We start from the raw sequence: 17,980 nt of genomic DNA, 5'->3' as shown, positions 1-17,980 counted from the left end.
AAAGTTGAATAAAATAAAGTTATTGCTTTCAAGGATATTCCAAAATATGATTAGAATAATAAAAAGTATCCTTCTGGGTGTAATTCTCTAGTAAAGACAAAAGGAGTTAATGACCAGCAGAGAAACCAGAGCGTTACTTCATGCTTCCTTTTTTAACATCTATCACAAGGCACTCTATTAGGTGCAAAGAGAAAAGATAACTCAATCACCCTCTCTGGTAAGGAGGAAAAATTAATTGAGAAATATATGGTGACAGGGAATAAAGGGAACAGCATAGTGAGTACTTTAAATGGTATTTTAATAGCTTTGTATGGTGACGGTTGGTAGCTACACTTGTGGTGAGCATAGCATAATGTATAAACTTGCTGAATCACGATGTTGCACACCTGAAACAAATGTAACATTGTGTGTCAGCTATACTCAAAAAAAAAAAAAATATGGTGGTGCATGCTATGTTATGTGCCTGATAACTAATCTCTCCCCCACAGCATTGAACTGATTTCTCAGTAGTCTGAAAAAAGTGATATCCACTATGGCATGAACATGTCTCGCGTTGAACAACATACATGCATCTCTTGGGTATTTCAGGGATTTAAAATGGCAAATGATAAGGGAAGTTGATATATGGATGTATTGACATATTTATTAATCTTTTCACAGAAAAGGACCATAGAAACCCAAAATCAATGGATGAGAAAAATTTCACCAAAGTGAAAGAGTTTATACTTTTAGGGTTTACATCAGACCTGTGGTTACAGAAAGTACTCTTTGTCATTTTCTTCATCATCTATGTCGCTAGTCTTTCAGGGAACATCACCCTGATTTCTCTGATCTGTGCTGATTCTCGGCTCCACACAGCCATGTATTTCTTCATTGGGAACCTGTCTTTTCTGGATCTCTGGTATTCTTCTGTCTACACCCCAAAAATCCTGGTGACCTGCATCTCGGAAAACAAAAGCATCTCCTTTGCTGGCTGCCTAGCTCAGTTCTTCTTCTCTGCTGGGTTGGCATATAGTGAGTGTTACCTGTTGGCTGCCATGGCTTATGACCGTTATGTGGCCATCACCAACCCTCTGCTTTATTCACAGGTGATGTCCTCAAGGTTATGTGCAAGTCTTATTGCAGCTTCATACCTTAGTGGCTTTCTTAACTCAATCATCATTACCAGTGAGACATTTACCCTCAGCTTCTGTGGGAGCAATGTTATTGATGATTACTTCTGTGATCTACCCCCCCTTGTCAAGTTGGCCTGTGATGTAAAGGAGAGCTACCAGGCTGTGCTCTATTTCATACTGGCCTCCAATGTCATTGCTCCTGCTGTGCTCATCCTTGCCTCCTACCTCTTTATCATTGCTGCCATCTTGAAGATCCGCTCCACCCAAGGCCGCCTCAAGGCTGTCTCTACCTGTGGCTCTCATTTGACAGCTGTCACCTTGTACTACGGCTCAATTCTCTTCATTTACTCCCGTCCAAGTACGAGCTATGCCCTGGAAAGGGATAAAGTGGTATCGGTGTTCTATACTGTGGTGATACCATTGTTGAATCCCTTGATCTATAGCTTAAGAAATAAAGATGTTAAAGATGCTCTGAAGAAAATGTTAGATAAGGCACCAATTTTTAAATGAAAATACTTGGGAAATATGACTGTATCTTTTTTCTCAGTAATCTCCACATCATTGTTATTAGCCTAGACTCTCAGAAATAACAAAAATAAATAAATAAATTACTAGATAATATGGAAACGCTTGACTGCAATTGTCTTTTTAAGTTGGCACTAATGTCTTTGAGTAGGTGTGTAAAATAAACACGGTTGGTATATTTGGAATAACTCTTATGCCTGCTACCTGGGACTAGTCTAAAATTCCTGAGATTCTGAAAAGGGTGAATAAGAGTTTTTGTTTTGTTTTGTTTTATTTTGCTTGTCATGATAAAAAGTTTTTTTTGGCAACAGATACAGGGCAGAGCAAATATCTCAGAGTCAGAGTGTGCTTTCAGTGAAAGAGTATTTCCTCAACAATTAGAAAAATCAAGGGTAAAAGAAGAGCAGTTGTATAAAGACCAAGAAATGGAGATATAAATAGAAATAGGTAGGGAGAGAGATAGAGAGAAAGATTTCAAAAAGCTTTTACATCCATGAGAAGATTCATTGTGAAAATCTCTGCTAAGTGAAGAATGAATAGTCTTTAAGGTTCTATGAATGTTTGTGTTTCTTTGCTTGTTCACCTTTATGTATGAATTCATTACAACTTAGAGAATATTTCATTATGGTGTCTCTCACTTCCTAATTTTCAGTCTTTTTACATATAAAACATGAAGCTGTGCTCACACAACAAAAGCCCTAGTGTTATTAGCCAAGTATATTCATTTGCTAGGGTTGCCTTAACAAAATACCACAGACTGGGTGACTGAAACAACAGAAATTTATTTTCTCACAGCTCTGGAGCAGAAAAGGCCAAGATCAAGGGTCCACTCAGGTTGATTTGTTCTGAGGTCTCTCCTCTGCTTGTAGGTGGGCACCCTCCTGCTTTCTCCTCACTTGGTCTTTTCTGTGCACAAGTAGCTCTTGTACTTCTTCGTGAGTCCAAATTTCCATTCTTCTTTTATGAAGACTTGGATTGGATTAGGGCTCACCCTAACCATCTCATTTTAACTTAATCACTTAAAAAAAAGAGATTTATTTATTTGTTTTAGGGAGAGAGATAGCATGAGAAAAGGGGAGAAAAGAGTGAGGGAGAGAGAATCTCAAGCAGACACCATGTTGATCATGGAACCCAACAAGGGGCTTGATGCCATGACCCCAAGATCAGGACCTGAGCTGAAACCAAGAGTTGTACTCTTAGCCTACTGAACTACCCAAGCACCCCTTAACTTAATCACTTCTATAGAGGCCCTATCTCCAAACACACATTCTGAGTCACTATTAGTCAACATACAAATTTTAGAAGGTTTCCATTCAATCCATAATAACAGGTTTTAATAAGAGTTTTCTGATGAATGAGACAAGGAAAGGTAGCCTGGAAGCACAGTACAGACAAGGAAGAATAGGAGATCTGGCGGTAGAAAAAATTATAAACCACAAATGATACACTCTAAAAAAGCTTATTTAGAACAATTTGGGGAGTTTCTATTATCAGACACGTTTGTGATTATATTGTGATTTAATGGTAAGACAGTGAGATTTTAGTAAAATATTTTTCATTTCATCATGTCCTAATTAACATACTATCCCAATACTGTAAATGAACTCTAATTGATTCTTTAGAGACTGAAGTGTATATTTCTGCTCTGTGGAAGAGGTCTCAAAGGTCTATGAGAAAATGTACATATCAAGTCCAACAAAGCATGCCAAAATGTCAGAGGAAAGAGAAAAGCCTGTCACTTCCAGCATCGGTCCTTCCTTGCCAAGGGTAAGCAACTAGAACCAGGGGTAGATAAGTGTTTGGTCTCTCTTTGGACTCAGCTAAATTAGAAGGGAGATACAGAGTCAGGCATGGCTCTCAAAGGATCATTGTTATGCCACACACACATACAGAAAGACACAGTCTTCTAAATAAGAGTCCACTAATGAGATGCCTCATGTTCATCTAGAATTTGCACTTCAGTCTGGTAGTTATGTTGGGTCATCATGTATTTACTAACACAGTGGGGTAAACAAAAAGAGAATATGGTTGACCTACTTTTGGATTATAGTGTCCAAGCTACACTGTGTGATATTTTCACTTCTTGCTACTAGTTTTCAGGTATTAGAGGGACACATTCTTCCCCCAAATGTTTAGTCCTCCAGTGGAAGAGCAGGAAACAGGAGAATACACATCTTGAGAAATCATTCTACATGGGTGCTTTAGCATGGTTGGCTCAGACTTTTTCTGTGTCTTTTATTCCACATCCACATTTTCATTGCAATTTATTTTAATTTTTTTATATTTTTAAAGATTTTATTTATTTATTTGACACAGAGAGGGAGAGAGAGAGATTACAAGTAGACAGAGAGGGAGGCAGAGAGAGAGTGGGAAGCAGGCTCCCTGCTGAGCAGAGAGTCTGATGTGGGTCTCGATCCCAGGACCCTGAGATCATGAACTGAGTGGAAGGTAGAGGCTTAACCCACAGAGCCACCCAAGTGCCCTTCATTGCAATTTGTTTTAAATTCAAGATGGATTTTAGGACATCCTGATGGTTATGAGGGTAATGATTAAGAGTCCTTTAATCATCTTCCTGCTGAAGCAATACAGTACACTGAGTAATAAAAGTCTAGCTGAGGGTAAATTTGTCTTAAGTAGTTTGTATGAGGTTAGAAGTAGACAATACTTTGGGGGAAAAGAGCTTCAAGATATAGAGGTAATTACCCACTCATTCATTCTAGAAATATTTATAAAGTGCCAATTAGTTGCTGGGAACAGTTCTATGTGTTGGGTTCTATGTGCTAGGTACAGCAGTAAACAAAACAGAGAAATCATACTGACCTGTGTGCTGTATGTTGTATGCAGTATGCTGATAGGGAAAATGGACAACAAACTATATCCCAGAGCTAGAAGATGACGGTATGTCTTGGGGAAAATAGACCAGAATGGGCCTCACACCTCATCTCCTGCAAATCCCATTCAAATGTCATTTTCTTATGAAGACCCTTTCTTGTCACTCTATTTCAAATCCCATGCCCTCTTGTCACCAGCAATACCCATCTTCTTGTTTTTCTCTAACTCTGCTCTATTTTCCCCAAAACTATTTGTGTTCCTGTAATGCCAAAATCCTTAATATGTCTTCCAATAGGCTTTGTAAGCTGATCGCTCTTGTGGCTCACCTAATGGTTCTTCTATACATCCCATCTTTACTTAACCCCTCTCAACTCTTGGAGTTCACCAGACTCTCTCTCATGTGAGGGCTCTGATATACGTTTTTTTTTTTTTTTTATCCTCATGGAACTTCTTTCCTCTCCTCCTTATCCTTACAACGGGCTAGCACTGGACTCATTTCTCTGGTCTCTTTTCAATAGCTCTTCTTCCGTGAAGACTGACTAATAGACCAAAAAAATCATTAATTCTTTTCAGTTATTTGCCTCTCTGGAGGGCAGGAGTAGAAGGGTAATAATAGACATTGTCAGATATTTTCATTTTCCCCCCAAGGTTTATTGCATTGAAGGTGAACTTCATAAGGCACAGGTATTTCTCATTGTGTAGGTAAATAATAACACTGCAGAGGAGGTTCATAGGAACTACTGAGATGATGGCTATCATCCACCGGGTTGTACATTATCAATATAATGACCATAAATCCCTGCCAAGATAACTATTACTCAAGCTTGAGCAATTTCAGAAAAAAAAAATTATAGTGTAGGAATGAACACCAGTGTAGCACAATACATGTGAAGCTCCTAGGATGTGAGATTTTTAAGGGGAGATTTTGTGAGTAATTTAGTTTGGTTGAAGTCCTAAATAGGTGAAGACAAGTAGCAAGAGAGAGTTGTAAAGGTTAAGTTAAAGCCCACTTAGGGAAGGAGGTGTAGGACTAAAGCATCTGTGTTTTGTGTGCTAATGAGATGAGATCCATTATATGGAAATAGTTGGAGGAATGAGTGATCTTCAGGATTCCAGGCTTTATCTACTAAAGTTTATCAGTCAAATCATGTCCTCTCTGAACATTGTAAGCTACATCTGAAAGATAGCAAGACTTAATATTTAAAGATTAAGATACTTCCTTTCCTTATTAAAGAGGAACAGTGGACTTTGGGGTAGAACATTACAATTGACAGTCCAGTTACAAATGGATTCTGGCTTAGCTCAAAGGAGAATGTTCTGAACATGGAAGTAAATCACAATCTTCTCTTGGTTTTAACTTTCTCCCACTATCTTTTTAACTAAGGGATAGTCTACCGGCTACTGGCCCAATTCCATATGTTTTGAATTAGATTCCTCCTTTTAGCTTCTCCCTCAGAGTTTTAGGGCTTTGGGATAATTTGAAAGGATTCATGGCTTCTCAGTCTGTCATTGACACCAAAGATTGTGCTTTGCCTAATATTCAGCATTTACAATATCCAAAAATAGCTCAGCTATGTATATGAATCTCGTTGACCAACAAGAGAAAGTGGGGAAAGAATGTTCTTAAAAAAGGCTTTTTTAATGATCTTTTTATTAAGTAAAGTAATTCAAGTTGTCAGAGGATTATATATTGCCTTAACCAGGAGAGCAAAAGAAAAACCATTTAGTTATAAAACACATAAATGGCTTAACAGTTGAGAGCACATACTCTTGATAAAGAAAACTCTGTTTTTAAATACCAGCTCTGCTATTGATCTGTTCGGTGACTTTGGACTTGTTTCTTAAACACCATGAGAATCATAATAGTGCCTACTTTACGAAATTATAGAAAGGATTAAGTATTTCAAGATTAGAATTTAGAATATTAATTGGAGCACAGTGATTATTACATTATTATATTATATTAATTATATTATATACCATATCTAATGTAAATGTTGTATAGATAGTTACAAGAGTGGTACAGTACGTTGATATTTGTGTAATTATCAGCACAATGCCAGACACATAAATTCTCAATAATACTTGAAGGATACTAAAATTTTTTGAGCACTTACTATGTACTTAACATTGGGTTGGGTATTTTCATGCATGTCTCCTTCACTCAATCAAACAACCAGTTGGGGGCTTTGTTTTTCTTCTCTCATTGGAATAAGGGCCTTGCCCTGTAGGAAAGCCCTAAGTTCACAATCAGATTCTAACACTAATACCTGTGGTCTACCCAAGCCACAGACTGAAATTCTATCATTCTAGGTAATCATGGATAAAAGTCCATAAATGTCCTAATAAGTACTGACTTAACTTAGGCCTTTGTTTATTTATTTCAATAGAACAACTGCAAAATGATTTTTTCCCCCCTCAAAGTCTTTATCAGGCTTTCTCCTCTGTGGACATGGAGGTAGGAAATCGTACCATTCTGACTGAATTCATCTTGGTGGGTTTCTCAGCAAACCCACAGTGGCAGCTGATTCTATTTGGAATATTTCTGGTGCTCTATTTGATGACTTTGTCAGGGAACATGACCCTGGTTATTCTAATCCGAATTGATTCCCGCCTACACACGCCTATGTACTTTTTCATTGGCAATCTGTCCTTTTTGGATTTTTGGTACACTTCTGTGTATACTCCCAAAATCTTGGCTAACTGTGTCTCAGAAGATAAACGAATCTCCTTGGCTGGATGTGGGGCCCAGCTGTTCTTCTCTTGTGTTGTAGCCTACACTGAGTGCTACCTCCTTGCAGCCATGTCCTATGACCGGTATGCAGCGATCTGTAACCCATTACTTTATTCGAGTTCTATGTCCAGGTCTCTCTGTACTGGGCTGGTCGCTGGCTCCTACATAGGAGGGTTTTTGAATGCCATAGCTCATACTGCCAACACTTTCCGCTTGAGTTTCTGTGGTAAAAATATTATTGACCACTTCTTCTGTGATGCACCACCATTGGTAAAAATGTCTTGTACAGATACCCACATCTATGAAAAAGTCCTCCTGGGTGTGGTGGGCTTCACGGTCCTCTCCAGCATTCTTGCCATCCTGATTTCCTATAGCAACATACTTCTGGCTATCCTGAGGATCCGCTCAGCCTCAGGAAGGCGCAAGGCCTTCTCCACCTGTGCTTCACACCTCATTTCAGTCATGCTCTTCTATGGATCCCTGCTCTTCATGTATTCAAGGCCAAGTTCCACCTACTCCCTGGAGAAAGACAAAGTGGCTGCTCTGTTTTACACTGTGGTCAATCCACTGCTCAACCCACTCATCTATAGCCTGAGAAATAAAGACGTCAAAGAGGCCTTCTGGAAAGCAACGCAAACCATAAGACTGCAGAGATGAAGGTTATATTTTGTGGAATGTTCTTATTGCATAGTTTTCCAAATTATTAGCGTATATGTATGCTGGTAATCATTGCAATTTTCAAGTAAATACAAGTCATACTTAAAGCAATGACACATTGAAGAAACCACTCTTCGTTTATCACTATTTGGTGATTAAACTATTTTAAACTAATTAATTTTGGATTGTTTGATGCTTTACAATATTGTATTTTGCTCTTTTGTAGTGATAGATTTACATAAAACTTATTCTCTTGATTATCTTTGGGGTATTTTGGAAAGAGAATAGGAATTGGATAGTTTTTGTGTATGCAGTTTGTCTTTGAACCTTGGGAAGCAAATTTTATTGTGTGGGGAGAGGATCTGAATGGTTAAACTGCTGGAAATTTACTCAAGATTTTATAAATATTTATTTTTAGTAACGCATTCTCTCCATGCTTCATCATAAAGCTCTGAGTATACAGAAAATATCTTTGTAAACCTTGAGTCTTCTACATCAATTGACTATTAGCAATATGTTTAAGAGTTCTTTAGAATGAGGAAATAAAAACAGCCAAAATATCTTTCTACATCCATGAAGAGATATGTGTCTCTGAAACTGTATATCACCTCAGAAGAGTGAAATCTCCACAGAGAATAGAACAAGTAATCTGCTTTACACTCTTTCACTTCATAACACCACATGTTCTCTGTGAAGGAAAAGGTCAAGACCAAGTGGAACAAGCCATAACCAATAAGTTGACTAACAAAATTCCACTCTGTTCTAGACTCACTACTTCTTTTTTTTTTTCTCACCAGAGGATTTTAAGCATAAAGAAAATTACAGCTCAATATTCAGTACATAACAAACTTAATTGATTTTTTTTTAATACTCCTTAAAACCACAGTGAAAATTCAGGATTATTAGTTACATGTGACAAATGAGTAGCTTGTGCCTTACCAGTCAGTACTTTATTATTGAAAGACTATAGCTATTACTCTAACGGGCATGGTCATTAAATAAATAAATAAACATATTTATTTATTTATTTTTCAAGATTTTATTTATTTTTGAGAGAGAGAGAGAGAGAGAGATATTGAAAGAACAAGTGGGAGGAGGGGCAGAAGGAGAAGCAGAATTTCTGTGGAGAAAGGATCCTGATTAGGACTCAATCTCAGGACCCTGAGATCATGACCTGAGCTGAAGGCAGAACTTGAACCAAATGAGCCATTCAGGCACCCTATAAAATGCATGTAAATTGAAATTTTACACAAGTAGGTGGAGTCACTTCAACATTTCTGTTTGCTCTGACACTTCTGATCTTTCTTTTCCTCTGCATTCATCAAATAACACCTTAATGCCTTCTCTTTTCATCACAATATTCTTAATATTTTAAAATTATTTTTTATAAAGATTTTTATTTATTTTCTTTGAGGTAGAGAGAGAGAGAGATGAAGAAAGAGAGAGAGAAATAGCAGGGGGAGGACCGGAGGGAGAAGGAGAGAATCTCAAGCAGACTTCCTGCTGAGAACAGAACCCACCTTGGCGTTGGATCCCATGACACTGAGATCATGACCTGAGTTGAAACTAAGAGTCAGATGCTTAACTGAATGAGCCACCTAGGCTCCCCTACATTAAAAAAAAAAAAAAATTCTTCTATTACAAAAGTTCTGTAAGTACTGAATGAGAAGGATTTGGGGTGTATTATACAAATCTCCAGAATTTACTCACATTCCCTTAAAGCTCAGTATGTAGGGGGAAAAAATAGGTAGATCTTAAGGAGACAGTGAAGGAAAATTTAATCTTTTAGGATCTTAAGAACAATATATATACTTCCATTTTGCATTAAGCCCTGAGGCTGATTTTTAAAACTATGTTAATATTCAATTGAACCGATATTTTATAATATAGATTATAGTTTGATCACTAAAGCAAGTCAAACTAATATAAATAAAACTTTCTTCGCTGTTTTTGACCAGAAAAAAAGCTGTGCTGTTTAAAAAAAGCCAGTTCCCCATGCTGCTCCTGAAGCAGCCCATTCTCCCTGAGCACTGATTTGAGAAATAACAGGTCAACTCAGATTTCCGACTGTGTTAACCAGACCAGTTTTCTCAGGGCTTCTTTCACGTCCTTATTCCTCAGACTGTAGATCATGGGGTTCAACATGGGGAACAGGACAGTATAAAATGTTGATACCATTTTATCCCTCTCAAGGGAATAGCTGGAACTTGGGCGAGAGTAGATGTAGAGAATGGAGCCGTAGTACAAGGTGACGGAGACCAGGTGGGAGGAGCAGGTGGAGAAGGCCTTGTAGCGGCCCTGGGTGGAGCGGATCCTCAAGATGGCAGCGATGATGAACAGGTAGGAGGCGAGGATGAGCAGTGTGGGGGCGATGACGTTGGAGGCCAAGAGGAAGTACAGCACGGCCTGGTAGCTCTCTTTCACATCACATGCCAACTTCACCAGGGGTGGGACATCACAGAAAAAGTCATCAACGACATTATCACCACAAAAATCCAAGGTGAATGTGTTGCTGGTGAGAATTATTGCATTGACAAAACCTCCAGTATAGGAAAATATAACCAAAGAGATGCACAATGTCCTTGACATGGCCTGAGCGTAAAGCAGGGGGTTGGAAATGGCTGCATAGCGGTCATAAGCCATGGCGGCCAATAGGTAACACTCACTATATGCCAAGCCAGCAGAGAAGAAGAACTGAGCTAGGCAGCCAGCAAAGGAGATGCTTTTGTCTTCAGAGATACAGGTCACCAGGATCTTTGGGGTGTAGACAGAGGAATACCAGAGATCCAGAAAGGACAGATTCCCAATGAAGAAATACATTGCTGTGTGTAGCCGGGAGTCATTACAGATCAATACCATGAGGGTGGCATTTCCTACCACGGTCAGAGAGTACACGCCAAGGAATACCACGAACAGGACCAACTGCATCACTGGGTCCGTTGTGAAACCCACTAGGATGAACTCAGTTACTGTATGATTGCTTCTCTCCATGGTTTAAGGAGACCTCACCTGCAAATTAAAGAGTGAAAAGTTTAATTCCCTCAACCCATACTACAGGAATGCAATCTCTGTGATAAGCCTGTGAGATACAGTCAAGATTATAAGCTGTTAGGGCAAGTGAGATCAGAGCAGGAATTTTGCCTGACGAGGGCAGGTGATGGGAGCATTAACATATTCATTTCAATGAAATGCATTTAACAATAGGAAAGCTTGAGTGCTCTTGGTTGCTTACTTATTTTTCAAGAAAAATATTTCTTGAGGTCCAGGTGCCTTCTTGGCGTTGGGATACAGCAGTGAGGACAATAGGGTTGACTCCTATTCTAGGAGGACTTAATTTAGAGTCCTACATGATGAATAAACAAATAAATGTGGAAATATTTTCAGTTAATGTTAGAGATATTAGGAAAAGCAAACCAGATGGTGTGGTGAAAATGAACTGGGAGAGGAACTAATTAAACTTAGACCCTGAGAGGAAACAGTCTTTTCTTATTTCCCAGCTATATATGGACAAGTTTCTCAAAGCCCATGAGAGATGGGAAAGTCCCTGTAGTTTAGAAGTGGTGACATTTGAGAGATGGCAGAGTATACCACCTGCAAATATGCCTTTTTAGAACATTTTTATTTTTCATTAATGTTGTAGCATGTATCATTCCTTTGTTTTAATTGCCAAATAATATCCCTTTGTATGGATACACCATATTTCATTTACCTATTCGTCAATGGATACATGTTTTATTGTTTCTATTTTTTGGCAGTTATGAACAATGCTGTTATGGGAATCCTTATACAAGTTTTGTAACGACATATGCTTTCATTTATCTTGAGTAGATATCCAGGAGTAGAATTGTTGAGTCATATGGTGCATCTATATTTAACATTCTGGGACATTACCCAACTGTCTTCCAAATGAATCCTGCCATTTTTCAATCATATCAGTAAAGCATATGGGATCCAATAATTCCTCATCCCAATACAAGTTATTATCTTTTTGATTTTAGCAGTCCCATTGGGTGTGACGTGGTATGATATTGTAGTTTTGATTTACACTTTCTTTTTTTTTTAAATGGTTTATTTATTTATTTGGGGGGCAGGGAGGGGCAGAGGGAGAGTGAGAGAGAGAATCTCAAGCAGACTTCCTGTTGCGCTCAGAGCTGGGGTGGGGGGCTTGATCCTATAAGTCTGAGATCATGACCTAAACCAAAATTAGAAGCCAGATGTTTAATTGACAAGCTACCAGGCGCCCCTTGATTTACATTTTCTTAATAACTAATAATATTAAGTGACTTTTCATGTACTTATTAAGTATCTTCTTTGGAGAAATATGTATTAAAATCTTTTGTTCATCTTTTAGTTTATTTTGGCTTTTCATTGCTCAATCGTAATACTTCTTATACATTCTGGATACAAGTCTTTTATAAAATTTATTATATGCAAATATATTTTCCCATTATTTGTGTTATTATTTTTTTTTTTTTTTACTTTCTTTTTTTTTTTTTTTTTTTTTTTTTTATTTTTTTTTTTAAAAGATTTTATTTATTTATTTGACAGAGAGAGATCACAAGCAGGCAGAGAGGCAGGCAGAGAGAGAGGAGGAAGCAGGCTCCCTGCTGAGCAGAGAGCCCGATGCGGGGCTCGATCCCAGGACCCCGGGATCACGACCCGAGCCGAAGGCAGCGGCTTAACCCACTGAGCCACCCAGGCGCCCCTTTTTTTTACTTTCTTGATGATATCCTTTGGCATGCATGAACTTTTAAATTTGATAAAGTTCACTTTATCTTTTTTCTTCTTGCTTGCTCTTGATATCTTATTTAAGAAACCATTGCCTAACCCAAGGCACAACAGTTTGCTCACTCTCTTAATTACTGTAAATCTTGTAGTAAGTTTTTTATCTGTTTTTTAAAAAATTAAATTATTATTTTTATTAACATATAATGTATTATTTGCTCGAAGGGTATAGGTCTGTGAATCATTAGGCTTACACACTTCACACCACTCACCATATCTCATACCCTCCCCAATGTCTGTAATCCAGCCACCCTATCCCTACCTCCCCAACCCCCCAGCAACTCTCAGTTTGTTTTGTGAGTTTAAGAGTCTCTTATGGTTTGTCTCCCTCCCAATCCCATCTTGTTTCATTTTTTTCCTTCCCTACCACCTAAGCACCCCCCCTTCTCTGCCTCTCAAATTCCTCATATCAGGGAGATCATATGATAATTGACTTCTTTCTCTGATTGACTTATTTTGCTCAGCATAATACCCTCTGGTTCCATCCACATCATTGCATATGGCAAGATTTCATTTCAATGACGGCTGCATAGTATTTCAGTGTGTGTGTGTGTGTGTGTGTGTGTATCACATCTTTATCCATTATTTGTGAGCAGACATTTCTGCAAAGAAGACATCCAGATGGTCAATAGACACATGAAAACGTGCTTCATATCACTCAGCATCAGGGAAATTCAAATGAAAACCACAATGAGATACCACCTCACACCAGTAAAATGGCTAAAATTAACAAGTCAGGAAACGACAGATGTTGGAGAGGATGCGGAAAAAGGGGAACCCTCCTACACTGTTGGTGGGAATGAGAGCTGGTGCAACCACTCTGGAAAACACTGTGGAGGTTTCCTCAAGTTGAAAATAGAGCTACCCTATGACCCAGCAATTGCACTACTGGGTATTTACCCTAAAGATAAAAATGTAGTGATCCGAGGGGGCAAGTTCTCCTGAATGCTAAAATACTTATCTTCCTTTAGCCTCCCCCATAGATTTTAGTTATTCTTCTACAGTTGTCTTTTTTTTGGTTCAACTTTGTATAAAAACATTTAGATTTTGTTGCTTCTCGGGGTCTTCATTCCCTTGTGAGGCTCCCATGTCATGTAACATTTATGTTAAATACATTTGTATGTGTTTCTCCTATCACTCCGTCTCCTGCCAATTAAATTCTCAAGCCCAGCCCCAAACCCTAAGGTAAAATTTTGCGTCTCCTACACAGTTTCCCTCCATGATCATGGAGCAACCTCTCTCCTCACTTACTGTGAAGAAGTCTTTGGCACATTTATCATATATCCTCGGAGAGAAACAAATTGAGAATCAGAGAGAAATTTCAGTGTGGAGACCAGCAAAACAATCCATCTGGTTATGTCAGGTAACAAAATAAGTGATGTCATTGTAAATCTTTTGGGTCTAAAAGCCTGGGACTTGACATTATTCTCCATGGAGAATAGTTTTATAACTAGCCACGTACAATGCTTAAAAAGACAATTATCCCACCTTGATATTATTTGTAGTAATAGTTCTCAGTTGAACTATTTGAATTTTAAAATTAAAATTGAATTTATCACATTGAAAAACATCCACTCTATAACAAACATTTAAAATGCTTCCCTTATAGTCCTATAATCAAATTTGTGGTTAAATATAAAACATCTAATTATAATTGTAAAAGTGACATAAAAGAAAAGTAGCTCATAATACAACTATTACATGGTAATAATTATAGGATTTTTTCTGAAATAGTGTGAATTTTAATATGTAAATCCTGCAACATTTGGTGAAGTGGTTATACATGTATGTAGAATCATCACAAAAGTATTAGTGATCCAAATATCAGAACTGGCATTTCCATCAGTGATAAGATTTTTCTGACAAGGTGAATCATTCTTGATAAAGTTCCAGCAAAACAAATGACACTCGTCCCTCAATTTTGGATTCCTAGTTGAGTAGATTGATAGTATAACCTTGCAAATACAGTGTTTATTTGTAAAATGGAGTAGATTTCAAGCTCACAAAATTACAAAGCTCTTTTTTCAATGCACAAATGTCCATCAAGACACTGCAGAGGGTATAGACATTTTTTTCTCCCGATGGGATTGCCCCCTAGGTGCAAACCATGTTCGTCATTGTCTATTGCTTATTAAATGGGCCTTTGATCTTTGTGGCAGTCAAAAATCCAACTGGACATTTCAGAAATGTTCCTTAAAGGATGCTATCACTCTGTGAAGAAACCACACTCCACAGCTTTGTATTTTACTCTGTGACTTACTATAGGGTCTTCTGGGAATTATGTGAAAAAATAGAAACTATCTGAAGAATATCTCTGAGTAGTAAATTTCTATTTTTCATAGGCATACTGGGTCACTGGAGCCAAGCAGAGATAAGATCTCACTAGGATGTAAGTTTCATGAGAGCAGGAAGTTTTGTCTCTTTCATTCATTATTATATGCCTTGTGCCTAGAATAATAACTGGTATGTAATAGACCTACAATAAATATTGAATGAATGAATGAATGAATGGGCAGCCCTGAGTTGGAAAAGAAACAAACCAATAGAAATGAATTTCTGGGTGGCTTCTAATTATGTCATTTTCTTCTTAAACCATCAGCAGAATTGTTTGAGATCCCATGTGCATTTTCTGGCATGAGCAATCCCTGCCTTGATCTTTGCAAACAAAAATAGGAAAAGACAAAGGAATCTGCCTGCAAACAGCTTTGCCAAATATTTCTTTGCCTCAATTGAGTAAGTCTGTGCAGATTTTTTTTTTCACATAATCAACAGATTATCCATTGTGATGGACAGGAAGCCTGATTTTACAATGAGAGTTGAGTGGTCTAAACCAGAGATACCCAGGATATCATGGAAAAAGCGTGTGACTTTCAGGAGATTAACAAAGGTTCAATTTCTCCACCACTAGCCAATGTTGTAAAGCCTCCATTTCTTCATATTTAGAGAATAACTTATCTCTCCTTTGGGTTGTTGTAAAGAAGGTAACTCAAGTAAGGACTAGGCACACTACCTAGCACATCATAACCACTCAGACAGCCAGTGGTTCTCAAATTCTGAGCCTGTAAAAATCACCTGGCCCAGCTCCAGAATTTCTAATTTAGCAACCTGTGGGTGGGACCCAGAAACTTGCTTTCAGTAAAGGAGCCCAAGGGCTTATATTGTACATTGTCCATAGATCAAGTCTGACAAATGCTGAAATAAATATCATTTATATTCTTCTTTTCTTTTTAAGTAGGCTCCACACCCAGATGGAGCCCAACAAGGGGCTTGAACTCATGATCCTGAGATCAGAACCTGGGCTGAGATCAGGATCCAGGCACTTAACCGACTGAAACACCAAGATAAGATTCCCCTCAGTTACATTATTTTTATTCTTTACCATGAAGTCTGTCTGCCATTATAATGGCAGAATGTGAAGAATTGAGGAATTAAAGATGTGTTGCATAATGTTATACATAAAGAGATGAGCTATGAACAGATCTACTCTGACTGCCAGTGCTAGGACAAAAACATTTTCTTGGGAAGAGACGGCTTGAAGAATTGTGTTCTGTTTTGTTAATCCAACTGCAGTAATCCAGCTTTGCTTGCTAACCACTGAACATATGATTCTTCTAACTGAAGTTATACTTTTGTATGATAAACTAAATAAAGCATTTCCATCCCTAAATACCAGAGCATCAAGGTTTGTGGTGAGCAATAGTTCCTTTTGTCTTGTATTCTTCTCAGAAATATCATATGATGTGATGCTTTTGAATTAAAGCATATCAAACTGAAAGAAATGTGAACTTTCTGGGATGGCTTTAGCCCTAAACAGTCTCTAGTAATCTCAGCTACTTCATCTTGTTGCCCCAGCTGTTTTGTAGATATTAACAATGCTTTTTAAATTGGTTCCTGACATTAACTGTTTGTTTGTGCACTGAGGTGTTTCTTTCTCCTTTGTCTTTTTTTAAAAAAATATTAATTGCCTTTTTGATCTCTAATAGTAAAATATGCTCTTTCTTCTTGTGAACTTGGCATTTCCAGAAACTATAATAGGAAGATAGTGAAGATGTTTCAAAGGAGCCCTTTCTTTAACACTTATGATAGCTTAGTATGTACATGACCTTTGTCCTGATTGTGAGGAACAAGTAAAAAATTCCATCTATGACTAACATCTGGATCAGACAACTTACCTAAAATTCTCAGCAATGCCATCACCTCAACAGAATTCAAATCTGCTTGCCTCGGAAACTTTTATAACAGCTTCTGTATCCCTAGAGTTGGACATTCCTGTTACCCCTCAGGATTTCATAAACTTGAGCAATAGTTAACCAGACAATTAAAGAAAATCATTTGTTGACAAATGGGGTATTGTTTAATAATGGAGAATTCTTTTTTTGAGACTACAATTCCCTGGTGAAAATGCCAGTGACTGATCTCAGAAGTAGTATGAGGAGATAATCCAACTGGGATTGGACTGTTCGTATATTTAAAGGCTAGATATATAAATCCATCATGGTGAGAAATGGGACAATGACAAGTTATTGCAGCCACTAGCCTTAAACTTACTTAAATGATCACCAGTGGCTTTATGGAATGAAGGACAGGTGGGCAGGAAAGCACTTTTTTTTTCTTGACACAGAGGTATGCAATAAATATCATGTAGTGATTTGGGTTCTGCTAAATTTAAATCTGGACTATCTGACTTAATCAAACAGGCAGTCAGAAAGCCATATTTCAGTGGATACTCGTCAAGAGAAGATGGAAGGAATTACCTAGTATGCCATAACTGGGTGGTAACGAAATATTATGTGCAGATGTTAATGGCACTGTGTCATGAATTAGGGGGTTCTCAAGGAGTGATCTAGATGGGAAACCAACCAAGGTGATATTTTTCTTGAAAAGAGAAACATTTTATTTTTACTTGGATAAAAACTAGGTCAGGATATCCTGGTAGGGCTTTCTGCCTACTTATATAATTATATTACTGCTTTCTATATAATGTGAACAAAGCTAGTGTTACAGCCATTGAAAACATAGACTTATGGTGAGGCAATACCCTTTGAGGAGGGACCTTGAAACTTAGCCAAAGTATATACTGTACATCTTCCTCCAAGCCTTCTTGTGGATGGCTTGCTGCCATTCATGAGGGAGACCCATGTTAGGAAAGTGGAAGTACCCAGATCATCTGTGGGTTATTAGATACTGGTTCTGAACTGACACTAATCCACAGAGATGGAAAACACTAGAGGTATATAATTGCCAGTGAGGAATGGGAACAATGTAAAAGATTATTTTGGCCTGAATGCATCTTTCAGCAGGTCCAGTGGGACCAGCTATATAGCCAATCATT

The 17,980-nt window shown here is 37.9% G+C and overlaps 3 protein-coding genes across 3 annotated transcripts; 2 read left to right on the top strand and 1 right to left on the bottom strand.

Moving 5' to 3' along the window:
• Window positions 1-686: 686 nt before the first annotated feature.
• Window positions 687-1,625, top strand: LOC131811069 (olfactory receptor 9G19-like). The gene has a single exon (XM_059139193.1). The coding sequence runs from the start codon at window positions 687-689 to the stop codon at window positions 1,623-1,625; it is 939 nt and encodes a 312-aa protein (XP_058995176.1).
• Window positions 1,626-6,909: 5,284 nt separating this feature from the next.
• Window positions 6,910-7,863, top strand: LOC131822665 (olfactory receptor 9G4). Its single transcript, XM_059158955.1, has one exon. The coding sequence runs from the start codon at window positions 6,925-6,927 to the stop codon at window positions 7,861-7,863; it is 939 nt and encodes a 312-aa protein (XP_059014938.1). The 5' UTR covers window positions 6,910-6,924.
• A 2,055-nt stretch (window positions 7,864-9,918) lies between these two features.
• LOC131822664 (olfactory receptor 9G19-like) lies at window positions 9,919-10,854 on the bottom strand. The gene has a single exon (XM_059158953.1). It carries the CDS (start codon window positions 10,852-10,854, stop codon window positions 9,919-9,921), a length of 936 nt encoding a protein of 311 aa, XP_059014936.1.
• Window positions 10,855-17,980: the final 7,126 nt, after the last annotated feature.

Source organism: Mustela lutreola, chromosome 1, assembly GCF_030435805.1.
Source record: "Mustela lutreola isolate mMusLut2 chromosome 1, mMusLut2.pri, whole genome shotgun sequence".
Taxonomy (NCBI): Eukaryota; Metazoa; Chordata; class Mammalia; order Carnivora; family Mustelidae; genus Mustela; species Mustela lutreola.
The sequence above is the reverse complement of the archived record's forward strand: the minus strand, read 5'-3'. Positions and strand labels throughout refer to the sequence as shown.

Bases quoted from the DNA above. Each gene is read 5' to 3' on its own strand.
- LOC131811069 (XM_059139193.1), top strand. From the start codon at position 687: ATGGATGAGAAAAATTTCACCAAAGTGAAAGAGTTTATACTTTTAGGG.
- LOC131822665 (XM_059158955.1), top strand. From the start codon at position 6,925: ATGGAGGTAGGAAATCGTACCATTCTGACTGAATTCATCTTGGTGGGT.
- LOC131822664 (XM_059158953.1), bottom strand. From the start codon at position 10,854: ATGGAGAGAAGCAATCATACAGTAACTGAGTTCATCCTAGTGGGTTTC.